The sequence below is a fragment of the Rissa tridactyla genome, chromosome 2, assembly GCF_028500815.1.
Source record: "Rissa tridactyla isolate bRisTri1 chromosome 2, bRisTri1.patW.cur.20221130, whole genome shotgun sequence".
NCBI classification, from domain to species: domain Eukaryota; kingdom Metazoa; phylum Chordata; class Aves; order Charadriiformes; family Laridae; genus Rissa; species Rissa tridactyla.
The window spans coordinates 28,494,612-28,520,928 of NC_071467.1; the positions used below are offsets into that span (position 1 = coordinate 28,494,612).

Here is a 26,317-nt window from a genome sequence, read left to right on the forward strand (position 1 = left end):
TTTCTTCTGGAAGAGCAGAGAGGCTGAGCTCTACATGCCTTAATCAGGGTCTCTGTCATCTTAAAATCTTTTTCTTCTGTCAGGGCAGTGTTAACAAACTATAGCCTACAAAACAGAATGCATATTTTCAAGAATGCATAATTATTTTCACTCTGAAATTTGACCTTGAATTTGTCCTGTTTCTGTTCTGGGGCACCAAACTGTTTTTTTGATTGTGTGCTACCCTGAGGGGGTCTGTCACCAGATGTTTGCCCCCTCTTAGGGCTGGGGAGCACCTTTACGTTGTTCATAGATCCCCCTCCTGAGCCAGCTTCAGCCCTTTGTTTTAATTCTGTAGAGGCCGCATGTTGGAACACGAAACAAAACGTTTTTTTCATTAGTGCTTCCCATGTTACTATTGGTCTGAGCCTGATGGCTGCGTCCTACTCAACATTTCCCGCAAATGCACAGCACATAAATCAGCATTGAGCAATCATAAAGCGAGCAGTCTGCACGAAAAACATTTCTTTCTTGAACATTTCTTCTGTGAACACAAAATCTAGTTCCTTTGCAAAGGAAGACTACACTTATTTACATTTTAAGTAAGCAGGATGGATAGTGTGAAGAAGTGAATGTGACTTCCTTTATAACATATTTTTCTCATTCGCTTTTACAGTCTTGCAGAATTTGACTAGCACTTCTGCAGTGAGGATTCTCCTCTGACAACTTACTGCTCGCAGCAGTTCTTCTTTGTGTTACAGCTACACATACACACATTTGCTTATGAAACAGCAAAGTGAGGTACAGCTGCCTGAATGAGCCTGTGACATTTTCTGGTTTCTTGCCTACGCTTCCATTACTGCTGAGGAAGGCTTTTCATAGTCTGCACTGGAAACAAGAGTACTTCAATGATTTCCACAGCCCTCTTCATTCATACCATTGCCCAGAAGCATCAAACTGTTCAGTTGCAGCTCTGCCAAGTCCTTTGCTGCCTCCTGTTCCTTACCTCTGCCCCCTGCGTCTTAGCGCTCAGCCAGCACAGGCTCCTGCGGTCCTCCGCTACAACAGAGGCGCCTACAATTAACCCTGATGGAAAAAAATACTTTCCCATGAAGTTGATGCAGGTCGGAGCACAGTGCAGAGACCACGTCAAGGAACCCCTACCAACCACGTTAACTCAAGGTGTGGGAGCAGAACACAAGGGTCAGCCACTACTAAGTGACTGAGGATCTCTCACTACGAAGCAACTAGGTGCTAAAATGGCACATGAAATCTAACGGTAACAAGTGCAAAATAGTATGTATAGTCCTATGTTTCTATTTTTCCGCATGTACAAGTAAAAAGATGGTTTTATGTGTAGATTTTAAAAGGCTCTCAATAAGCTGTAAAAACTCAGAGAAAAGCTTTTATTGTCAAGAAAAACAGTGCTCTGAAACATCAGCAGCATTCTTCATTGTAGTGAAAAAGCTGAAAAATCTGTTAGGAGTTGCGATGAAAAAGTGAGGGGTGCACAAAATACTGTTGTGTATTGGAAGGTGTTGGGGGGAAACCAACCAGCTTTTCAAATGGTAGTCATCCCGCGCGCTCCCAACCCTTTCCCTCATGAAACAGGGTCCCACCTGCCACATCCCCAGATCTGGCATGACTGTAGCAGACACCCCAGACTTGGGCTTCCTGACAGAGAAGTTGTGCATGAACTGCATGACTGTGCCTGACTGTCCTCGCCAACCCTGGACTTGTTGCCACAGTCAAAAACAGTGCTGAGTGTTCCAGTTGCACAGAAACTCTGTTCCTCTTTCATAGTCCTGGAGTTAAACAACAGAAGCAGCACCAGACTTTGACGTATTGGCTTATATGTTTGTCACATCCACACACCCTATACACACCCTGTGTGGATCAGGCACACAGCCTTCACCTCCCTTTCCCCATGCCTACCCCAAAGCTTTCTCCTTACCTCTTCTTCTTTATCCCTCAAGTCCCGAGTGTGGCTGCCCCCTCCTCCATTTCACTCTTGAGGAAATTGTGCGTGCCTGACACGTGGCTCCGACGAGACCTTATAGTGGCCTACCAGTATCTTAAGGGGGCCTACAAGAAAGCTGGTGAGGGACTTTTTAGAATGTCAGGTACTGGTAGGACTAGAGGGAATGGATTAAAACTAGAGATGGGTCAATTCAGACTGGACGTTAGGAAGAAGTTCTTCACCATGAGGGTGGTGAGACACTGGAACAGGTTGCCCAGAGAGGTAGTGGAAGCCCCATCCCTGGAAGTGTTTAAGGCCAGGCTGGATGGGGCTCTGAGCAACCTGATCTAGTGGGAGGTGTCCCTGCCCCTGGCAGGGGGGTTGGAACTAGATGGTCTTTAGGGTCCCTTCCAACCCTAACAATTCTATGATTCTATGTTGGAGAGGGCAGGTTTATGTATTCTACTCCCTTATGGAGGCAGGCTTAGGGTCCAAGGAAAGAAAAGGGAGATAGAACCGAGTTCTTCTGTTGAGTGGCCTGAGGGCTGGGCTTTGGCTAGAACAACACCCATGGCCTTACAGATGCATGTGTATTCAGGACTGGGGGTAGAAAATTACTTTTCCTGCAGCTATGCCAACTCTGGGTGATGGCACATGAAGAGGGGCAGACCACAGTGACTGAAGCAGCAAGACAGCACCGTTGCTCTGTAGGCCAGATTTATCATTGTCATTACTAACTGACCCCAAGCTAGGGGTCATTTAATAATAATAATGCCCTACTGACAGGCAAGAGGCAGCAGGGGGACTTCAGAAAGCAACAGAATGCTCTTTTCCCTCAGCCAGGTGTCCTACCAGTGGATCCTCATCTTTTACGTCCAACATTTCCTCTCCACTCTGAAGAGACTGGAGGGTGGGCAACTACCACAGTTGCCTTGGCAGCACCTGGAATGGCTTTGGGATTTGTCCCACTCGTTCGCCAGGGCTCCACCGCCCATCCGCATGGCCCTGGGGAACAGCAGCTCATGCGGTGCTGGCGGAAAAGCTGCAGCAGGCACGCTGGCAGGCTGCAGAACACGTCAGGGGCAACCAAGTGCAAAGGTGCAGTAGCAGCACCAAGAAGGATCAACAGCACAAATCACAAATTCAGATCAGTCTGCCAGCCTGTACAGGTATCATCCGTACTGTGCTAAAGTTCTGTTTGCTCTAAGGCTGCTTTCAAAGAGCCGGGAAGTAGGAAGAAGATGCGGACCCCCAGACATGAGACATCAGACGCCACCTGGCAGGCCAAGTGCAACCTGGCAAGCCAAAGCTTTTTACACATAACAGGACTGCTTTTACCTTCTTACACATAATTTTAAATAATAAATTACAAAGTTTGCGACTCATGCAGACCCTACTAGAAGAACAACATATCAGCTTGTAAAAAGATACCCCCGAAGAAGCCTCTGTTCTAGTTTCTAAAACCACAATTGAGGAAACCTCTTAATACAATACACAATGAATTTTGGACACACATCTAAGAAATGCTATTTTGCTACCTTGCATGACACAAAGCTTTCTTTACGCACAACTAATAATGAACAAATGTGGCTTAAAATGTGACATGCAGTAAAACATAGTTCTGGCACCGAATTTCCACTGGCAAGGCTGTCAGCTTTCCTCAGAGCCTGTCCCTGCTGGACATCTTCAGCTCTGCTCTACAAATAGCACAACCATTCATTGCACCATTTTCCTGCTCTCAGCTATCTAGTTTGAATTTTACAGCCTTCAGAGAGAAGCAGGATAAAATGCAAATTCCCAGTTTATGCCAAAAAACTTACAAAAAATTTAAAACTCCCCTTTTCTATCCTATAAATTATACGTTGTATTCTTGTGATTCAGTTCACAAAATAAGTTAAGTCAGATACCGAAAAAACGAAGCTGTTGGCAACTGGTAATGCCCACACTGAAGCTTGAATCATTGAAATGGGGCAGATGTCGCACTTCCATGGGTTTCCAAACAGCCATCACTCAGGATTTCTTATTTATCTGCTCTTTTTTATATGGTAGCTTAGGTAGATTTCAGCTTTCTTGCACATGAAGTTTGGAGTTTCCCAAATTTTAGTGTTAGCAGAATTTGTAATTATTTATTAATTCTTGTAAAAATCATTTGCCTGTGCTGTGTTCTGACAAATTAAAAACAGTAGTTTTTTCACTACTTTTGAAGCCACCTAGGTAAAGTCACTAAGGCTTTCTTAAATGAGCTGCAAAAAATACCACGTACCTTTTCCTCTCAGGTGGCCCCATTTGTGCCTCAACATGTTAGCGCCACCCTTCAGACAAAAAAGGATGGCCAGATGTTGTCTGGAGAAGGTTAGAGGCAGGTCATGGCAGAAGAGACCCATACACATCACTTCCAGCCTGGCAGGACAGTGCATGCTGGATCTTTGTACAGACCCAAACTACTGATCATCATGTAAATACTAAAAATAAAATTGAATTAAAAGTTTGATCCAGCAACATGAGATGAGAAATACTTATGGCAGATGACAAAGGTAAGGGAGGCATTAACTAAGGAAATGTAAAAGAGGTATTAATTGAGGGTTGCCTTATATAAGCTGTATGCGGATCTCATCATACTATGGTTTCAAGAGGAGTTTAAACGGGTGTAACCAAATAATGTAAAAGGCTACAGCTGCACCCTTTCTAATGTATCAGTTCTTAGCAGAACAAAGATGATCAGCACAATGTCCTCCTTGCCCTTGGGCTCCTCTTTGGACTGACATTCTTCTTATGCAGTGGTCTGAAGCGCTTGCCCTGGCAACAAAATGGGAAAAACAAAACAAGACATAATAAAAAATCCTGTAAAAATGCAATGTAAACTTCCTCCCACCTACCATTCTTCTCTGGTATCTTGGGAGGAGTAACCAGTAAGGCTGAAAGAAGAAAATTTATTATAAACACAGCATGCAAGCCCCAAAATAGAGCACCTAGATTTTTTCCTCCCTCTATGGGAAAGATGGTGGGAGAAAAACCAATACTCCAAGTTGAGATGGGTTGTCTCAAATCTGTGAGGTGAAAGGAAAGGATATGTATAAACAGAAAATATGTAAAACAGGGAACATTTAATATTTTTTCTTTGTCATGTATAAACAAAATACCTGTATGAATCAAGTCAATAAGTGTCAAGTGTTTGGCTTTATGACTGCACTCCAACTGATGAATTTGTAACTCACCAAATGCAGTCTAGATGAACTCAGTGTCATTTCCGAGACTCTACAAAGGCACAGTAAAGACAAAGTGGTACAAACTACTATACAGAAACAAGACTCATGTTACAAGAAATATTCACATGGCTTCATACACAAAGAATAAATTTAAAGATGCAGTCTTAGAGAATTAGATACAATGTCTGGATAAGGTTGAAGTCCTAGCTGCTTGTTATCTTTCAGCTTTTGTATTATAATTCTGGCAAATTCCTCTCCTTGGCTATCGGAGGTATCAAGGAGTTGTCGGACTTTTGATGTCCTTGTAGGTTTGGTGCTTATAAGTTCATAGTCTTCTTTCATGAGTAAAAATCTTGATAGCAGAGCATCCAGTGACTGATTCAAACATGCTTCAGTCATCTGATCAATAATTTCTTCTCTTTTACTTTGGATCCATTGATGAGCTACATTATGTTGTATGGTTTCCAAAACAAAATCTGAGATTGGAGAGGATTAAAAAAAAAAAATTAGCATTGTAACTGTCTGTCAATAAATAGCGTCATAGAACAAAGAACAAGCTGAGAAAAGAGCTGTTTAAAACTTGGTTTTGGTCAGAAAAACATTGGACTACTAAATATGCTTTTAACATTTCACTACTGTATTCCACATTTAAAATGTTCCAATTTGTCAAATTTGGTGGTTAAAGTATTTATTTTGTCTGAATCACAGAATAATTTAGATTGGAAGGAACCTCAAGGAAGTCATCTGGTCTAATGGCCTGCTCAAAGCTGGACCAACTTCAGGGATAACTCAGGTTGCTCAGGACCTTGTCCAGCTGCATTTTGGGCGCCTCCAAGTAATGGGACCTCTACAGTCACTGTGCACCACCTATTCCAGTGTTCAACACAACCTGGTACTAAAAAAAGACAGAATTGGTAACTTCACTTTCCAGAGGGATTTTTATTGAAGTTTACTGAAAACACCCCTCTAGTTTCCTGTGTGTTTTCCTCAAGCTGAGGATTTACACAGGGAAAAGGTGCCAATTCTCATATTTCCAGAAGAGGGATGATGCAGCAGATCTTTATGAAGTTGCATGTTATTGTGTGGCCCATAAAAAAATATCCCTCTGAATAATTCATCATGCATTAAAGATTCTTTTTGTTATTTTTTTTTGGAAGCACGCTTTTAACAGTTATTTGGTGCATAGGAATATCATGCAGTGGGGCTGTCAACTAACATAGGAGATTAAAGGTGAGATGCTGACACAACTGATGCTTCTCTTTACCCCACCATTACTACGAGGAAGACTGACAAGCTTAAAAAGTGAGAAGAAGTGACAGGCAACAAGGTGAGTTAAGCTTGAACTAACTTTTTTCCTGTTCTGTTGGACTGCAGCACTGCTACAGCAGTAGGAGAAAGGAGAGAGAATATGAGCAAAGGGAATGGGATAAAGAAGACCCAAGGCAGCAGGAATTAAGTTTGCTTAAAAGGAGAGAAAAACGCTAGGAGCTACAGGTACACGTACTTAGATGCATTTTACATTTGTTTTCCTTACTTTGTAATATAAGGCTCCAAGGACAGAATTACTTGCATTCTTAATTTGCAGAATGCTTTGTTTTCATTTTACAGATGAACAAAAGTTCCAGTTTCCTTTTCATATACACACATATATTTATTAGGACACTTATTGCGGGTCTTGGAATTAAATCAGTGTTTGCTGTACCTGAAGGAATCGGTGATGATCGCAGCACACATGATGCAGAATTCGAGGCATCGGAAATAGTCTTCTCAGATGAGGGAAAACGGCTGTATGGATGCAAAAGAAGTTTGGCGCTCTGAGTTACAGAGATATTTTCATCCGTGCTCTGACTACTGAGAGACTGCAGAACCTCAGAATTTCCATCTCAAAAAAGAAAAAAAAAAAGGAGGAAAAAAACCAGGACACATATTACTTCTATGTTCAAATAAAGAACAGCAATGATTCTATGTTCAAATAAAAAACAGCCACGAGCCTAGTTAGAGCAATTCCCTGAAACAAGTAATTAAGAACCTAAATTAACTTTAAATACAACACACTATTCCTTACACTCAGGTTTTGAGGACATTTATGTCTCTTATCTTTTACCAGGGCTTGAGCATGGGTTTGGGGGTCTTGTTTTATTTTAAAAGAAGATTGAGAGAATAAATCCAGTAGATGTGAGCTTTAAAAAAAACTGTCTGACAGAAAATTTGTGTAGGCACCAGAAGAACAAAATAACTTCTTCAAGCGTTTGGTAGCTAGGAGTCAGTATGAAAGCTGACTAATTTATTATGATGAAGTTTGGCAGTGTTACAAAGGTAGGAAAACGAAAGAAAGATCCAGGTGGAGGGAAAGAACATGAAGCCCAACAGTGATATTCAGTGGGAAGCCAATGGAAGCTTTTGGTAGTCAGTCAAAACAGCATATGACTTCAAGAAAGCTTCATGTAAGCATTTGCAAAGAAAGGGGGAAAAAAGGATTTTTATCAGGTGGAAAGCTTAATACTTTCTATTTTTAGGATTTTATATGGCAGAAAAAGATGATGGATGTGAAAGCACTGGTAGGAATGACCCAAAGAAGAGAGGACAAATAGCTGATGATATTGCCTAATTCTGTATACAGTTTTTATTACAGAATTTCACAGTGTCACTTGATAAAGAGCTTCAGAGATGTCAACTAAGAACCAGAGATGAAGATGTAAGAATTCAGATGAACATCTAAAGACACAAAAAGAACAGGTAGCCCTCAGACAGCTCAGGATTTATAGATACCCATCGAATGGAGGTATTTTAAGGTGCATTCCCAGATCAGAGTGTTGATCTGTGGAAGACTGGCTATAAGAACAAGGAGCAGGAATAGAAATATGTGAAAGAAATGGAACTCTTATTATGTAAAAAATGGTGGATTAGAACCCATAGTAACTAGCTTTTCATTTCATTAGAGAGAGAGAAAGTAAGATGGGCAGAGCTATATAGTGTGAAGCAGCAGATGTTACCTACTCCATGAATGAGAAAGGATTAAGAGACAACAGGTGTGAATGAAAGATCATTTTAGAAAAGAATTTTAAACAGCTCTGCTGGGATAGATTGTTATGGAACTCTAAGCACACATGGTTCTTTAATACCATTAGAGAAAAACTACTGGGATTGTACTAGTATGGGAAAATGAACTTGACCAGTGGCCATAGCATAAAAAATAGAAACAGGCAAATTAAATCTGCAGATGTTTTTCAGAAAGAAAAGGTTGACCCAGGTTACTCAGACAGGACCTAGTTGACCTAGAAGACTAAAGTAATAGAAGTGGTAATTTGGTAGCACAAAACATGAGATCTCGACTTTCTGCTTCAGGCTGGGGCTAATGATTTGGAATTGAAAAAAACCAACAACCTAGGTAGATTATTCAGTAATGAAGGATCTTGTGAGAAAGGGAAAATAAAATTCTAAGCTGTATTAAGTAAAGTAAAATTCTTGTTTTAGGCAGAAAACACTTGTCACACTTCTTTTCTAATACTGAGTACAGATGTTTGGTAGCCTTAGTTCAATGACTTAAGTGAGAACATGCTCAGGGAGGACTAGTAGGATACCAGGAGAACAAAGAAGCTTATTTTACAAATGGACTTCAAGAGAGCATATCCTGTTTGTCTATCAAAACAAAGTGTATTAAAGGATTATTCTCTATATCAGAAGTAAAATGGGAAAAGAGCTATTTAAGCTTAAATGCCCAAGAACAAGTCTGTGTATAAGCTGGCTAGGGAAGAAAAATTAAAGAGGCTGAAAGTTAGAAGACAGTTCCTAACTCTGAAGGAGCGAGTTTCTGAAACAGTCTTCTAATTGTATCAGTGGAAAAAACAACTCCACTAAAATCTATAGTCATCAACTTCTGCCTTGGTGCCATGCCAAACTCATCCCTTGCCAACAGATACCAAGGAACAGATTTTCACGTGAAATGATTGCATACAATTTTGTCAAAGTAAGAAGAACGCAAGTCTTGCTTTCCATTATAAAACTACCTGATACAGCTATTGTCAAAGTAATAAAAAAACACTTCTTCTGTAATATGGCTTTATAGACACTATTTTCACCGGCTTTACAGTGGCTATAAATATATGCAACAAAGTCTAAGCAGTGACTCTGTAAAGGACCACCAACTGATCAGATTAATAGTACCACCACATCAATGTCCTCCACAGGCAGACATGACAATTTTTGACAGGAACCGGAAGCAAGAAGGGCTGACATTTATCAATATCTTAGCTGATTACACTTATAGTCTATGCTCAAATCAAATCTAATATTCCACTTCCTAAAATTCATCACAACATTCCTATTAAGCTTGGTAACACCAAGTTTTCTTCATCTCTAAGATTTTTTGCTATGTGTATAGATAAATGCTTGGGTAGAGGTACAGCCAAACTACACTACATTTGCCTTCTGCCATTTTCCCCTGTAACTCAAATTCCTTAAGCCTCCCATAATTTATTTTCCCTGGAATTCCTGCTGTATTTATATCTTTCTAGTACATTGAGTACAAGCCCAGACTCATGGAGGTGTTCAAACAGGAGCTGGAAAAGAAACTACCTGTGCCCTCCTACCTCTACCAGAGTATCTCCAGTTTTGCAGCACCTCAGAACAAGTTTCCATGTCCTGCTTTTATCAGAGAAGTCAATCATCTTGTCTGCTTTCACACCACTGGTCCCTGCAAAGTCAAAGGATGCTCCATTCTTTTGAAATATATATTTGCATTCTTTCAAGAGAAGAAACTCATGAGCAGTTTTAGTTTTGCCATGTATTGCTATTTCACCGGTGTCCCCTTGCATTTTTCTAGCTTCCGATGTCAACAAAATCTCAAGATTGAGTTTTGTCTGAGAATTTTGCCAACTTTTATTCAGAAAAGGTGATGGCTACAAAAGGTCTGTGCAGATACTTTTGCAAGGCAATCTATTTATTAAAGCTGTTTTATTTATTTACAAAACAAATCTCTTTTCTGACATAAACAGAGACCCAACTATCTACTATGCAAATGTAATGTTACATTGAGAGCGTAAGGCTGCAATGGCCAATTTATATGAAGTCATGAGTATCTCTACCTGATGAGAGGATATTACACTTGGGAACAGACTTGAGTCTTGACATATCTGGAGAGATGCTCCGAAGGGGAAGTGCATCACATTGTATGAAGCCAGAAGATGTTTCCTAAAATGATTCCAGTTGTATAATGAAAATACACATTAAATAAATACAAAGTTGAAATGATTTACAGAGTACTGTCCCATCACTGTCTTTTTCTTACTATCTAAATGCTCAATAGACAGCATAATTAAAATACAGTAAAACAGAAGAAATCTATGTAATCCTAATAATTGTGGTTTTCCAAACCCAACTGCAATTTTGTATCGAATTTTAATTACTAGTTAAGAATCAAAAGAAGCAGCAGTAAGCGTCAAAATGTAAAAGCAAATCTATATGATCCTATACAAGCAAGCCCTGTAGAGGTGCAAGGGAGCAGAAGACGGTCTCTTACAGTTTGCAGACATTGTGTGCTGCATTCCTCCTTGAGGGACTGGCTTTTCCACGCTTAGAGGATATACCAAACATGCCCTTCTTATTTCTGCCTACACACCCTTTTCTGTCTTCACCTATACGGTATGCCTTTTCTTACACCCCAGCTCAACTAATGCATTTTATGCCTTTTCTGCACAGGAAAGTAAACTGTAGAACAAGTTAACATCCCCTTAAAGCTCTCAGGATCTGTAATGATGCCAACATACCAAATGCAATATGTAAAATATTTACCTCTTGGGGATTCAGAGGTATATTTAGAGATATCTGCTCCACATCTGTTATCTTTCCACTCTTGTAAATACATCGCGATTCATACAGTGACTGGAAGAGACATATTTACCTGTATTAAATTCCTACTATAAGACAAGATGAAAGCTCTCTACAAACACATGCTTCAGCCAGATACAAGATTAAATGAATGACAAAGGAAATGACATTTCTTTTTGCAAGCAAAAGTTACCAACTTATTTGACCAACTCATAACTGTAACAAAATCCACTTACCTTTGATCTCTTTAACAGAATTACTGCTTCCAGCATAGCTATTTCATCAAATGTTCGCAGGGCTGGCTCAAGGTCTATTAAGCATTCTAAACAAAGAAAGAGTACTTCGCTGAACGATTTATGGTGGATGTCAAGTTTTCATTTTGCTAAGGCTACTTTCTTACATTTACAAAAGTAATTTGTCTATTGATACATATCAAACGTACGCTCCTAAACAGAAGTTTCTTGCTTTCACCTGTTGTTACAAACGCAACAGTTTCACATCATCAAATCAAACCCTGTCCTGATCTGGCCACCTCAGCACCCTGTATCAAAAGAGAGATCCATACTCTTTTGATGCCCGACTGCAAGTTTTGCATTCCTGGAATGGGTAGATCAGTGGGTTTGCTATATTACAAGGTATCAATGAGCCTGGTTTGCTAAATGGGACCAAACAGCACAAGACGTCAGAGCGGGTCACTGTCTTCCCACTCTAGCAGAGGTGTTAAATATTTACATAAGAAAAATAAACAAAAAAACCCTCACCACAGCAAAATCCAGAACAAATGCTGTGCGGCAGGGACAGAGAAGATGGTGATAGTCAAAGCACTGACCTACCACATCCAGCGACTCCAACGATAGTGTCGTCGTGCCCACCAAAGGCAGCAAGTCAAGCAAAAACCATCTACTCACATCGGGAGACACATGACAACCCAATAAGCAAGTGACAACCTGTGCTACACTCCCTTGCTTTCCAATCTGAGAGGTTTACAGAACTAAGTATTTCAAATTTTGAGATGACTGTACGATAAAAATGTCTCTTTGAAACTGTGCTCAAGTACAACAAAAAAACCTCAGGGAAGGATGATGTGACGTTATCACGATTCTACTGCATTTCTATGGACTCCACCCATTCGGCAAAACCTATTTACTGTACTAGCAATCCATACATTGCATCCTTATTTTTTTATTTTTTACTATAATAGTTCTCCCAGATTATTTTTTTTTTCCAATAGCATCTTCAAGACATACGTTCAATACTAGGATTCTTATTTTCTTGCATCAGCTAAAATGGAGTTTTACAGGTTTGGCACTCCATTTTCCACGTTGAAACACTAGCACTGTTAATTTTTGTTGATTATAATTAAATTGTAGGTACACATTCCAAGTACATGCAGAAGCATGGTGATAAGTAGTCTTTGTCCCTTCTTTATAAGGGGAATAGACAGGTTAAGTGACCTTTTCTATTTAAAGTTTATTTTAAAAAAGGGTGTTTGGATATTTTAGTTCCCCCCGCCCCATGCTATGGTAATTGCAAAATTTCCCAATCAGTGAGCTTTACTTCCCTTAATTTTGCAACCATTTTGCAACTTCCTCTTTCTTTTTATGATAGTAAAGTAGGGGGAAAAGCAATGCATGTTTTCTTCAAAGATCATCTTACTACAGACACGACACTAACAGAACCCAAGTTAGCTCACACTTTAGTACACATCCCAGGTAATTATCCCTTCAGTGTGACCATAGACTTTGATTGCTATTTTATTTTCATTAACTGACACAGGAAAACAAGAATACATAAGGAAATATCATGATGTGTCTATTCTTTTCGATTTAAAAAATATTATAAATAGATATATTTCCTTGCTTGGGAAAAAAACAATCCACAATTTACAGTCATATAAACTGACATTTCAAAATGTTCTTAAATACAAAAATAAGAATGCCTCAAAAAAGGTCATGTAATTAATTCATTTTGGGCTGTAAACTGAACATGAAGATGCTGTATGTGTTTGGATGTGTCCCCATTTTGTACTCTGACAAACTGATGCAAAAAAATGAATTTATGAACATTTCTTTCTAAGCTATGTGAACAGCAACTTTCTACTGCTTTCCAGCTCAAAGAAAGTATGCCTATAAGATTTTCAAAATAATAAAAAAGTTCTGTACGCCAAAGCTATAAATGAAACACTAAGATTGCAGACCTCTTTACTCTTCACATTAAAAAATCCCATGTAAACAAACCCTAAAAACAAAACCCACCAGAACAAAATAAAAATACCTAGTATTTCTGGTTTGAGTCATTGCATCCTCAACATAACCAATGAGAAACTTAAAATATAGAATTGTTGAAGCCACATCTCTTTGTACTGTTCTATATTTGAATACTTTCAGTAACTCTCTTATTCTACATTTTTGCCTCTCCAAGGCAATTTAGCTTTTCCTACAGAATTAGGATCATGTTTTCCAAAGGCGCAGGGAGGAAGTTTTTAAAGCACAAGCAAATTAAAGAAGCACAGCGAGGCAGCTGCAGGAACCACTCTCAGCTTCACCACACTGACAGTTGTGACCACAACAACACTCCCAAGAGCAAATTTCACTGTTGAAAACAGGTAATTGCTTTCTGCCAATTTTTATGGAAGTACCTTTACGCAATGGCCAAACAAGAGCTGAAAGTCACCACAAAATTGAGTATGTTAAGAGAAATTGTTATGGGGGATAAATTTGGACTCAACATACACCAAGTATGTTGGTTAAATGTGACAAACACAGGTTTCCAAAAAATCAAACCAAAATTTTTCCAGTTCACACTATGCCACTCTTATCTCTACAAGCTCACACTTCAATCTTATTCTCTAAATTCTGTAATCCACTGTAAAAAAGGTGGAAAGTATCTATATTTGGTCTCGTGGACAAAAAGCTGAACGAAGGAAAGAGGGAAAGAGAAAGTTAAGCGCGTGGGTTCGACCAGTTCCTGCTCAATCTGGGAGGTGGAACATTCAAAGATTAAGTGAAAAAGATTTATACTGAGATACAAACACAACGTGAAGTCACTATAGCTTATCTGATGTGCAATGATTTGTTGGCGTGTTTGCCAGCTTGCTCATAAATCCCATAGTACTCACTATGTATTTCACTTCCCCCAAAACCAAAAGTTCCCTTCAACAACAAAAAAACCCCAACCAAGTGCAAGTAGTTAAACAAAAAATGATGCTTTTTTCACAGGTAAATTAGAGACAGCAAACGCAAAAGACTCCAACTAACAACTTGGTTTTATGGCACACACGTAGTTCCACTCATAAAAGTTTGTTTCAGACAGGGTGGAAGCAGGCAAGCACCTTATCATACGCAACACGACTAGGCACATGTATCTTGTGACATCTTTACCATTTCCCTTTTGCGACTATAACCTTGCTCTGTAAGTACCATGGTCCACAGAAATCTGGCAATTTAAAAATCTTTTCCCATTATGAAAGGTAAACTCACTTAAGAACGATGGTCTTTCATCCGGGTTTTGTGCCCAGCCACTTCCTATCAATCTTATGATGAGCACTCGATGTGGAATGTCCATTGATAAACTTTCTTTGCTTAAATCTAGTCGCTGTCCTTGTGACACACTGTACATTATCTGCAAGGGGTTTATAACTTCTGTCAAAATAGACATCGTGCATTCATTAGAAATATATGCAATATAAATAGGTTACTATAGGAGAAATAATTTAGTTTGCAGACACAGTATTAACAGTTCACGAAAATAAGGTTATGCTTCTTTTTTTACAAAATTTTTAATTTATCAAACAACACTAATTTTAAAAAAAATACAGAAAAAGAGTCTAATTTCAAAAGTAACTCAAAGTGTTCTTCAGCAAGTTTACAAGTTGAATTATTAAAAAGCAACCCTTAAAAAGAAGTCCCCGGGTACTCAGGTCTCAGGTTTAGCCTTTACATAAGGCTGGAAAAATAAATTAAAGGAAGACACGGCCTTACCTTCAAATGGCTGTTTCCTTGACATCACTTCCCACATAATAATTGCATAACTGTTTGAAGTATAAAAAGTATAGAAGATATTATCTGAGATTTCCAATACTTAATAGCACGATGTGCTCAGCTTTACATTTTATTAAAAACATTTTGCTAAAATTGTCCTGCATGTGCACACGGGACTGACTATAGCTAACTACAAAGATGACCTGAATATATGAAAGCTTGCAGGAATTTTAACTAGTGACTTCAACTAGAACTAGTTAATAATATTAAGCACAGAAAAGGTACACGGCATATAAACTCCTATTCCACATCTTTATTAGCTCTGCTCTACCAACATGTTGTGAATTACATATGTGTAGTCTAAATCTCAGGATGCAAGTTGAAGTGAGCCCCAGAGTCCCAACTGCTGTGTCCTAACTGCAATACGGTGGCATCTCCCCAGTCCGGATCGACACTCTCTGACATTCCCATGGGAAGCAGGGTCCTAGCAGGGAGAATGGCATTCACCCACACCTCCATCCCCACACAAAGTCTGAGTCAGGTAAGATAACGGACTTCCATCTGGGAAGCACACTCCAGCTTCCCTCACAGCCATATATACTTTCAACATACGCAATCTTCTCTATAGGGAGAGATGTCACTTTTATGTACAAGACCCGCTTTACAAAAGAGACTCTCAGGAAGCCTACCCTGAACTGTACCCAGCAGATTGGACACACATCTGCTTACTCAAACCGGTTAGATTTTTTTTCCGTTCACATTGACATGAATGTGTCAGTGGCTCAGTGAATACAAATCTGCTCCATCTTTAGTGGACTAGTCACTCTCTTCAATCATCAAGATATATTAAAAAAAAAAAGAAGGTCATTTCAGACAATTTTGTAATTTAAATTGGATTAGATTATTTAATTTAAATGAAGCATTGACTTCATTTATAAAAAAATAATCAATGAAGTTAAAGCAAATAAAATAAAATAACATAAAAGCCCCAAATCTGGTTTTCCTGTTTAAGACTAGGAATTTGGTGTGAGGAATAAATCTAGTATTTGTAAAGCTAAAATGAGAGAGCAAAAATATTTCACTGCTTAAGAATCTCATTTCTAATTTCAAACATATCCTTGTAGACTTACCTCTAGTCCTTTATTCTTTCAGTAAATCAGTTTAAAACTAGATTGAAAAGTTTTTTTAAATGTTACTTCAAAAAAGTTGAAATCCAATTTCCACTGAAGCAATAAAAGTGAAACTATGCAAAGAATTGCTCTTTTGCTAAAGAAGAATTACACTTATCAGAATAAATATTTGCTCAACTACTCAAGTAACTGTACACAAAGACAGTATTTTCCTACGTCACTAAGAAGTACAAAGTTCTGCATACAGGTTACATTTAACTGCTTCTAAGCATTGTATCATCTAACAGCTACCAATTAGGAAGAAACAAAAAAAATTAAGTAAGAATAAAATAACTGATGCTTAAAATCAATCATATAAATTGAGCTTTCCTAACTACTTATTCCATTCCCATTTTAACTTTCATTAATGTTAAAAAATTATTAAAGTAACTTTTAATAAAAGCAGTCCTCCCTGTTAGAAAGCCTGCTTTTGATGCATTCCTGAGAAATTCATGCAGGCTGGGTTTTTTTTTTTAGCACAGCAAATCGTTCCTTTTCAAAAAGTTAATGCTGCTTGACTGCACTTTTAAGGATTTGTTTCTTTAAGAAAGATCCTTTCTCACAAATTAGCTTCAACAGCTCAACAGCATTCAGCTGTATCTGCTGTGGTCAATTAATCAGATATCCAGCTTTTCATTCAGCTTAGAATCTCTCTACAATTAAAGATTATTTTCTCAATTCTACACCACTACAGCACACTACTTCCTGCTGATCCCTCTTTACACTAGTCAGGTTTTCCTTTCTTCTTTCTGCTTCACAGCATCTCCTTCTGATCCTGAGCGCAGATCTTCCTTGTGACCTTTCTGGTGGCCATTTCCTTCACTGTCTCTCAACCTTCATGTCTTCCTGCCTTGAACTGCCATCCCTCTTTACAATATTGTCTCAGTTTCTTTTCTCTCTTCTCAAATAATCTCTTTCCTTCCTAATCTGTCAGTTTTCCAACATCTTCTACTAATCTTTTCTCTCTTACTTTCTCCCATTTTGTTGTTATTCCTCTGCACACATTTTTTTTCTTGTTAACAAATATTTGTTCTCCTTATCTCCATTCACTTATTAAGCCACCAGCCACACTTTCAAATCCTCTAAAATCATAGAATCATAGAATTATTTACGTTAGAAAAGACCCTTGGGATCATCGAGTCCAACCATCAACCCCACTCTACAAAGTTCTCCCCTACACCATATCCCCTAACACCACATCTAAACGAGTCTTAAACACATCCAGGGATGGTGACTGCACCACTCCCTGGGCAGCCTATTCCAGTCTCTGACCACTCTTTCTGTGAAGAACCATACGCCAGAGGAGATAATGTCACACTACTTCTTTCCCCATAATATACCGTTATTCCTTTTCAATGTCTTCCTAGTCCAGATTTTCTCATCAAAGGGTGAGGAAAGCAGGTATGTTACCATCTCTATCCTTTGCACAGGAATGTCAAGGAACTTTGTGTGCCCCTTAAAGGTAAGGGATAATTAAGAGAAATAGTGGTGTCCCTGGAAGTCAGTCAGACCTTCTGAGACTGATTCATCTCTCACCAAAATACAACCCTGTCGAAGACAGCTGAAGGTAAAGGTGGTAGAACGATGTGCCTCTTCATGCCTCCTCAATCCCCATTTATACATGACAATTCCCTTCACAATCCTTCAAGTAATCTTTGAGCTCTCCAAGCCTTTTTAGATTAGCAAACTGTAACTCTTAATGTCCTAAGAGCAGTTGCCGTTTTGCTCTACACGTTGCCACCAATCTACTACTTCCTGTTCTATTACTTCTACTACTGAGAACTAACTGACGCAAATCTACCTGAACTTTCATAGAGTAAGTTATTCCTTAAGGAGAGCTCTCTAAATACGTCCTCTAATCCCATCACCTTGATTTTTCCTAACCCCTTTCCAAAAATATGTTTTCTTCTTGCCCCTGAGTACATTCTGCAAATTGTGTTAATTGATGTGCACAAATTACAAGGGTATGTGCATTGAGATAATGGTGTAAACGTTTTTTCCCCTCCCTACATTGTCTCTATGTGTACGCTTATTTATAGAAACCAGCCTCCTCTGTCTGTTTCTGTAGTTCTAGCTTAATTTCTGAAGCATTACATTTGTCACGGTGTTTCCTAAAGAAATGGGTGATCAAATCCAGCTACCACCCAATTCTATTTTCCCCGATTCACTTTGCTTATAAACTTATGACACTTCTGAAAATAGTAAAATTGCTGAAAATATGTTAAAGTCTAAGTTCAGTAAATCAAATTTGAATTCGGATCGCAAAGCCCACTTGAGAACAACATGAGTTACCTGTAGATATCGTGTTTTACACTTGCACGGGTTTTCTGACTGGGATTGTAATCTTCAGGTGGCATGTAGATAATTGTCCCTCCTTCTGGCAAAGAGGTTTCACTTCGTGATTGCGACATGGATATGACACGCCATTTCGACATGCCAAAATCTGCAATCTGAAGAGGACAAATCAGTTGTTCTGAGACCAAAAACTGGATTTATCTGGTGACCATTGTTAGAAATTCCTGAAATCCCTCCCGAAAGAACAGGTCGATAGAAGTCCTTAACCTGACACACAGAAAGTATGTGGTTGTCCTAGCAACAGGAAACACCAGCTTCCCTTCAGAAAGCATTCCCAGGTCATGACTCACGCTATCCCTATAGCTCTGCCCTATCCTGTTGTTCTTTTAAGGAAGAACTCCTATACTCTATGGCTGGAAAGTCTGCTATGGGAGTCTGTCTCTGTCCTGCATGAAGCATATAACTTTCCTTGGTTAAAAAAAGCAAACAAAAAAAACCACCGAGTACTTCTAGCTCCCTGGTTGTGAAGAAAGCACAAATTTAGGATAAATCATAATCGCTGTATGTAACTTAGCTTGCAGATATCCTGAGACAGTTGCTCTCACAGAAAAATTTTAGGGCACTCCACCTTACCCCCAAAACTATGAAATATTAATCTTGGGTTAATGAATTTGATATTCTGAAATCCTGTGCTGCAAAAAATTGCTGAATATATTGGGACCTTGTCCCTTCCTACAGAATTTACAGTACATCTACATAAAGAATAACTGACTTCAGTTTACATTCCCAGACATCCGTGAGCCAGGGAGCAAGGTGTCAGGCTAGGTTACAGGTAGGAAGAGGAACAGCCAGCAGAATAAGCTTCCTGGCTGAGCTGCAGAGTGATCAACATACAAGGGAGAAGGATAAGTAGCCAGTGATGAGCTCTGCACTTGTCCAGCTTTTACATAAGACCAAAAACATTTTCAACAAAGAAGCCTGTGTGAGCACCGTGGCAATTAAGATAACAGAAATAATCTTTCCGGAGAGAGTACAGTCAGAATCCACAGAGAAAAATAACCTTTTTTTCTCTACAATTCAGTCTCGTCAAGCCTTCCTCACTGTAACTGTCACAATATCTTGCTCCTTTAGTAGATCTAGGACATCACTCTATGAATGGTGTTACTTTTACACATATGCAATACTTCTTCTATTTGGCATGCATGATAACCTTCCTTGCGTTTCCTGCCAGCTGTCCTAATTAAGAGAATCATAGAATCATAGAATGTGTTGAGTTGGAAGGGACCTCTAAAGGTCATCTAGTCCAACCCCCCTGCAGTAAGCAGGGACATCTTCAACTAGACCAGATTGCTCAGAGCCTCATCAAGCCTGGCCTTGAATGTCTCCAGGGATGGGGTCTCCACCACCTCTCTGGGCAACCTGTTCCAGTGTCTCACCACCCTCATTGTAAAGAACTTCTTCCTAATGTCTAATCTAAACCCACCCTGCTCTAGTTTAAAACCATTGCCCCTCGTCCTATGGCTACATGCCCTTGCCAACAGCCCCTCCCCAGCTTTCTTATAGGCCCCCTTCAGGTACTGGCAGGCTGCTATAAGGTCTTGCTTCCCCCCAAACAAACCACTTAAAAACCCTAGGGACAGGCCTCCAGAGACTCCTTACAGGAGGTAGGGCAAGAGTTAACCTCTTCCCTTCAACTGCTCCAGCAAAGCAAATGTTTAGATGTGGTCAGGCAGAGCACCAGGCTGCAACAGTGCTGTTAGGGATTAAAAAAAAAGTGGATAAAAAAAATTACTTGGACCAGTTCCTCCAGTCAGGTTTATCAGGAAGCCTGAGAGATGGCAATACCAGCACAACTGAGTGGGAGGAGGTATGAGCTGCTGAGGGCGTGAGCGGAGACAAGGCTGCGTAAGGCGCCTTGCTGCCAAGAAGAATGTCTTGGCAATGGAGAAAGAAGAGATTAGCACTGGATCCTTGTGCTCAAGGACTCACAAAAAGCTTCATCTCAAGGTAACAACTGAAGCATTCGCCACTCAAGTATAAATTAAGTGCAAAATATCTCTTATTTCTCATCTCCTTGAATAGAATATTCTACCAATTTGAAAAACAGAGGATCTTCAACAAAAAAACCCAATCAACTCTTGCAATTATGGAAGCAGCTAACCATTTTGTCAGAAGTACTTTATAGTCTCTTTTTCACATCGTGGCAGTGGTATTTTAAAATGCAGAGTTATAGTTTTAAACTAATATTACTTCTCTGCGTGTGTTTGCTTTCTCTAAGGAGCTTCACAAAAGCGATCTTGCAACATGTTCATATTTTGCAGTTACGTTTTATGTGTTCTTATACTACGCGAACAGAACATATACGTATATACTGCATGACAAATGTCAAATGGGGTATTAATGTTTGAATTTGGTTCTACTGTCCCCCAGAACTAACTTGTCTGAGCATCTTGGACAGGAACACTTTCTATTTTCTCCTCAGAAAGGGCCAGAGGTAGCTACCCTTGGAAGGCTGCCATACGAGAGCATCACTGCTATTGAGTATCAGCTACTGCTAGAGCACAAACAGCCCAAAAATTTGGCTTTCTGGTCTCTTCAGATGGATCAAATCCACACTTGAGCAAAGCAGAGTTTTGAAAAGAAGTTGGTAAGTTCTGTCTGCAAGGAGAGAAGAAAAGATCTGGCATAAAATTATGTCCCCTCTGTATGACCACATCCTCAGTCTTCCTCCTCTACAATAATTAAAACACTTTTACTCATTCTGGGTGCTGAAGAACATAAGAATTAAATAACTCTACCTTGACATGAAACTCATCATCCAGTAAAATATTCTGGGTTTTCAAGTCATGGTGCAGCAATGGAGGATTCATGTTGTGCAAATAGTTTACTCCCAAAGCAATTTCATAAAGAATGCGGAATCTCAGGCACCAAGGAAGGTCAGGATAAACATCCTTCTGCCAAGATAAAACCACAAAACCAGAATATAATCCTCTGTTCTGATCTAACAGCACAACACAAAGACTTTCATAATAAGACTAAAGTGACTTGGACAAACAGTAATCTTTTAAAATATACATTACACGAACTCCTTAAAAATTGTAACTGAGCTGGTTAGCTGTTAAAACAAATACATAAATGTTAATCGTGAAGTGTTACGTTTCCATTCTCTAGCATTCACCTAATAGTTCATGACTGTTATACATGATGTGGGACATTTCCTATGTTACTCATTCCTATGGAAATATGATTTACAGATGAACTCCTGTATGAAACTTGCAACCCACAGCTTGTAAGTACTACACAAAGGCAGGCAAGAATCATACCTTCAACTGACATTTGGAAAAAAAAGAAAGAAAAAAGCTGTGGTGAACCTAGCACAAAATACTACCTTTATAAATATTAATACACCAAGAAAAAGGCAGTAAAACTCAACTGAAATCTTAAAAGTTCCATTGACACTAATGCCTTTGCGAAAAACACACAGCTGAGCTCCCTAAGGCATGAGATATTAAAGGTACAGACCAGACTGCAGTGCTGTTGAGACACAACTGCAGCAGCTTTACCGTAGCAACGCTGGATGCTCAGACCAAGCTAACGGGAGCAACTGCGAGTTCAGCACAGGAGAACCCACTCCTGAGAGTAAGATCTGGTAGAAATATCCGTATCTGTTCAGATTTTTAATAAAGATTCAAATTCAGGAAAAAACCCTCATCTTTGTGTTTTATTTACATTGACATTTACATTGTAAATACTCATATTTACATTGACAGTAATTCTGAAACCCAGGCTGAAGTAAGCATTTCAGCTTCTAATTAGAGAACAGCAGAGATTTTTTGAAGCAATTGTATTAATTCAACATGAAGCCAGTTATAGGTCATGACATTAAAGGAAGAAGGGTAATAAAACTAAAGCCTTCTGAGTTTGGTTGTCTTTTTGGGATACAGGAAGTCGATCTGTGCACCAGAACCTACTAGTGATAATGACTGTTCTTTAATTTGAAATATTACTAATAATACACTTTACTGTACTACTTCTGTTAAGTACGGAAATCACAATCTATTTGAAACAACATTGTATGTTGTATGTAAATAAAACAGGGATTGCATTTAAAGACTGTAAGTACACTTACCCCATGTAAAAGCTGGTTTAATGACCCATTTGTCATGTATTCTGTTACTATCCCCAGAAATTCAGGCTCGTTGCAAATTCCCAAAATTGGCAGAATGTAACTAAACCTGGCTTTGTGTAATATCTCTGCTTCTTTTAGAAGGTGGTTTCTATCACTTAAAGAAAACAAAGAAACAAAAAACATTACCATACCAATACTAGGAAACTCAAAGCAGATGTTGAGTTCACATTTCTCTCTTTATTCTCATATTCTCTTTAAAAAATTCTGTACCTTTATGCAATACCACCACCCTTCACCATATGTTTCCTACTACACTTGTTTTGATAACAAGATACTGTAAGGCAAATTAGAATCTGCAAATGCAAATACAAGATAGCTTCCCCAGTTTTGTTGTAACACACAAACCTCTCTGTTTCCATCACACATTTCCTCCATGTTTCCAGTAAATAAGGATACAGTCAGAAGTCCAGCTTTCACCGTCCCGTGTAACCATAACAGTAATACCAACTACATTTGTCCAATTTTACTGCCCATCTTCAAACCCTGAGTTTTCACTGAGGCCCAATATTAATCTCCTACAGAATGGAGATTTGAATAGTTGCAATTCTCCATCCATTTAAATTTAGTGGACACTGATGTGCACTAAAATACTATGGGCTAAAGGAATGCACCTTCAGTTTCTGAAGGAAAAGGAACAACTATGTTTTGTTTTCATGCAAATTGTTCCTTCAAATTGGGCCCCTGCTTTGAATCACCCTCTGGAAAAAAGATTCCCTGGTTCCACAGAAAGCAGGAAAAGACCAGACTCTTGATGTTTGGGTTCCTGAATTTGGCTGTGGGAATGCTCTCTGTTACATCAAACCTCCTCATTAATGTGAATTTGATGCTTATTTACAAATTCAGACCTTGCAGCATCTGGATTCGAGAAGCTCAAGTTTTATAGTTGAATATGCTTCTGTTCCTAAAAACTATGAACTATTTGGTATGCCTTGTATCTCAAATGTTGTTGAACAAAATAGGTTTGTTGGCAGTGAGGATACTTAGACTGTGAAGGATAACTGGGAAAAAAAAGATTTAGATTTTATACTGACTCAGACTGACCCTTTGGATGTGAGCCAGCCCGATTCAGAAGCCATACAGCTGCGCCAGGGCACACAAGCCAGGGCTATGCCCATCACGATTCGCCCCGCACAGCACACTGTTCATGTGGGTACACAGCTCCTGGGTGAGAGCTGGCTTGTGTCCATCATCCTCAGGGTACGCACTGAAGAGCTCACATCAGTCTGGACCCAACGATGTAGACCTAGCCCTCCCAAAGAAAAGGCTGTCAGAGTACATGGGGAAAAGAGGAAGCCTGGAGAACTAAAGCCTGCTGCTTTTACAACAGAAAACTTTGATTTTAGATGGACGTGAAAGTAATGGCAATAGTTGGTCCTTATCTATGTGATGGAAAAAGGCTCCTATTAGATGAAACTCTAGGAAATGATCCAAGTAAAAAGGCATCCTTCAGGGAAAGCAGGAGACAAAAGACACAACTCTCTCCCTTCCTCCCTGTCTCCAGAAAAGACTGGGTTTGAGAAAGTTAGGGGTTTTCCCAGACTGCATGAGGATTCAGCTGTAGCCGGGAAATGAGTTGCAACATATTGAGGTCTATTCCTGTGCCTCTAAGTCACTTCATCTTTGTCTGCTCTATATCAGAAGGGCACTGAGTAATGCCTAAATTACTATAAGCCCACAATACCTTCCCAACTGGCTTTGCTCTTTGGCTGGTCACACTCCAAGTTCTGGGATACACAGTGCAGCTTCTAGTTAGGGGAATTACCTGCACCGTGAACTCTTCCCTGTTCTTGACAGCGTTTACAGGATGGCATTTTATGTCGCCTGTCATACAGCCGACAAATCACTTCCTGCAAAGACTTGAGAATAACAGATTTTTTACAGATTTCAGTCTTCTAATACCATTTCCAAGCTTTGCATGATATATGGTAGGTGGATGAATTATTTTGATTACCTCACTTGCCCTTTTCATCATAATTTCATGGTCTAGATGTCACGCTAATCTAAATTCTTGCAAGGCTAAAAATAATATTTGTTGGTTTTCTTTCGATTGAGTGCAGAGGATAAACATTGTATTAGCAGGGATTTAAGCAGACATTTAAAGTAAAGAAAAAAAAAAACGAACAATAAACTTATCAGAGAACACAGTATTCCTGCTTAAAAACATAACTGAGATTCCATTTCATTCTGGCAAAATTTCAGAGATACACACCCAGGGAATAAGGGGTGAGAGAGTTTAAAACAACTTATTATTCTAGCATATTGGGTCACAAGACTAGAGCCTTGTAATTTTGAGTGAAGCTATTCTGCCTAAATGCCTAACACTAGGTAGAAGAAACCTGGGGCAGTAAAGACTGAAGACACCTAGATAAGACACAAGAGGCAGGATGATAGTCAGGCAGGCTTCGGACGGCCTAAGAAGAAGCAAGTTTGCATTGATATGATAAAAAATTGGCACTACAGGGAGTGAATGGGGCAGAGATGGATGAAGAATTATTACCTGCTGCCCCCTTACATGGAGCAACAGCTCCAGTAACAAACACACTGTCACTTGAGCCCCAAGAAAACGGGGAACTCAATTGCTACAAGTTGAAGGACTAATGGAAAATATCAGTTGTGCATGGGGGGGCCTACAAGCCTATTATTTTAAATTAGCTTGTCTCAGTACTGTGAGATCTGGGGGGGGAAAAATATCAGTTGTGCATTGCCTCAGAGAAGCTGCTTCTAGGAGCTAGAAGCAACCTCTAGTGGATACAGTAATATATGCCGTATAGACTCTCTGTCTCTCACGATAAACAACAAACCTATAGTAATCACTGTATTTCAATATCCTGCTGATTCTTCAGGAAAATGGATAGCAACCAACAGTCCCAGAAAGAGGACGAACTGAACCCACGCCGGCACATTCGGCCGTGGCAAGCTCGACCCACGCCCGGCCAGGAACCCGGGTCCCGCCGCCCCGCGGGTCCCTTCCACCCACCGACGGGACGCACTCGCGGAGTGGCGCGGGCAACGAAGGAGCGTGGGACCCCCCTCCTGGTTTCGGGGAAAGGCGGATTCAAGTCAGTTCTTCCCCATGGGGGGCGGCCCGGGGGGGGGGGGGGTGAGGCGGGTGATGGGGGCGGCGCGGCTGCCGGGGCAGCCGCGCCGCCCCCATCACCCGCCTCACCCCCCCCCGGGCCGCCCCGCTCCGCGATGCCCCGTCCCCGTGGTCCCCCCTCCTCACCCCCGTTACCTATCTAGCAGCGGTCCCTGCAGGCATTTGAGGGCCACCGGGACCCTCCAGTCAGCGTGGCGGGCGGCGGACACGGTACCGTAAGCCCCGCGGCTGATAAAACGCAAATCCGGCAGTTTGTTGGATGGGATGGAGGGAAGGGAGTAGCTGATGGCGCCCGCCCGGACTCCACCATCCCCGCAGCTCATCCTCGCACTCCGCCGCCGGGGACGGGTCCGGAGAGCCCTTCCTCTTGCCCTCCTTCCCCGCCTCTTCCACCCGCCCCCCCCCTCCCCGGGCCCGCCTCCTCTCCAGGCCGCCGGCAGCCCGCTCCTCCTTCAACCCCACGGAGGAGCGACTTCCCTTCCCCGCGGAAAACGGCCTCCCGCGGATTCTCGGGTTCGGGGAAGACGGAGCCGCCGCGATGAGTCTTGCGGGGAGGAGAAACCCGGGAGCGAACCGGGGTTCCCCCGGGAGAGCTGTGCCGGGGCAGCAGCCTCAT

The 26,317-nt window shown here is 40.4% G+C and overlaps 1 protein-coding gene across 2 annotated transcripts; it reads right to left on the reverse strand.

Moving 5' to 3' along the window:
• Window positions 1–1,262: 1,262 nt before the first annotated feature.
• RIPK2 (receptor interacting serine/threonine kinase 2) lies at window positions 1,263–26,060 on the reverse strand. Of its 2 annotated transcripts, none has more exons than XM_054192014.1 (11): window positions 25,837–26,060; window positions 22,545–22,698; window positions 21,214–21,369; window positions 18,413–18,570; window positions 14,952–15,001; window positions 14,451–14,612; window positions 11,208–11,293; window positions 10,936–11,025; window positions 10,230–10,335; window positions 6,848–7,027; window positions 1,263–5,621 (listed from the first exon to the last, which is right to left on the reverse strand). In XM_054192014.1, the coding sequence occupies exons 1-11, from the start codon at window positions 26,022–26,024 to the stop codon at window positions 5,296–5,298; spliced, it is 1,656 nt and encodes a 551-aa protein (XP_054047989.1). In that variant the 5' UTR covers window positions 26,025–26,060; the 3' UTR covers window positions 1,263–5,295. The 2 variants fall into 2 exon arrangements, with proteins under 2 accessions (XP_054047989.1, XP_054047990.1); XM_054192015.1 differs by lacking the exon at window positions 25,837–26,060 and adding an exon at window positions 23,646–25,468.
• Between the last annotated feature and the right edge of the window lie 257 nt (window positions 26,061–26,317).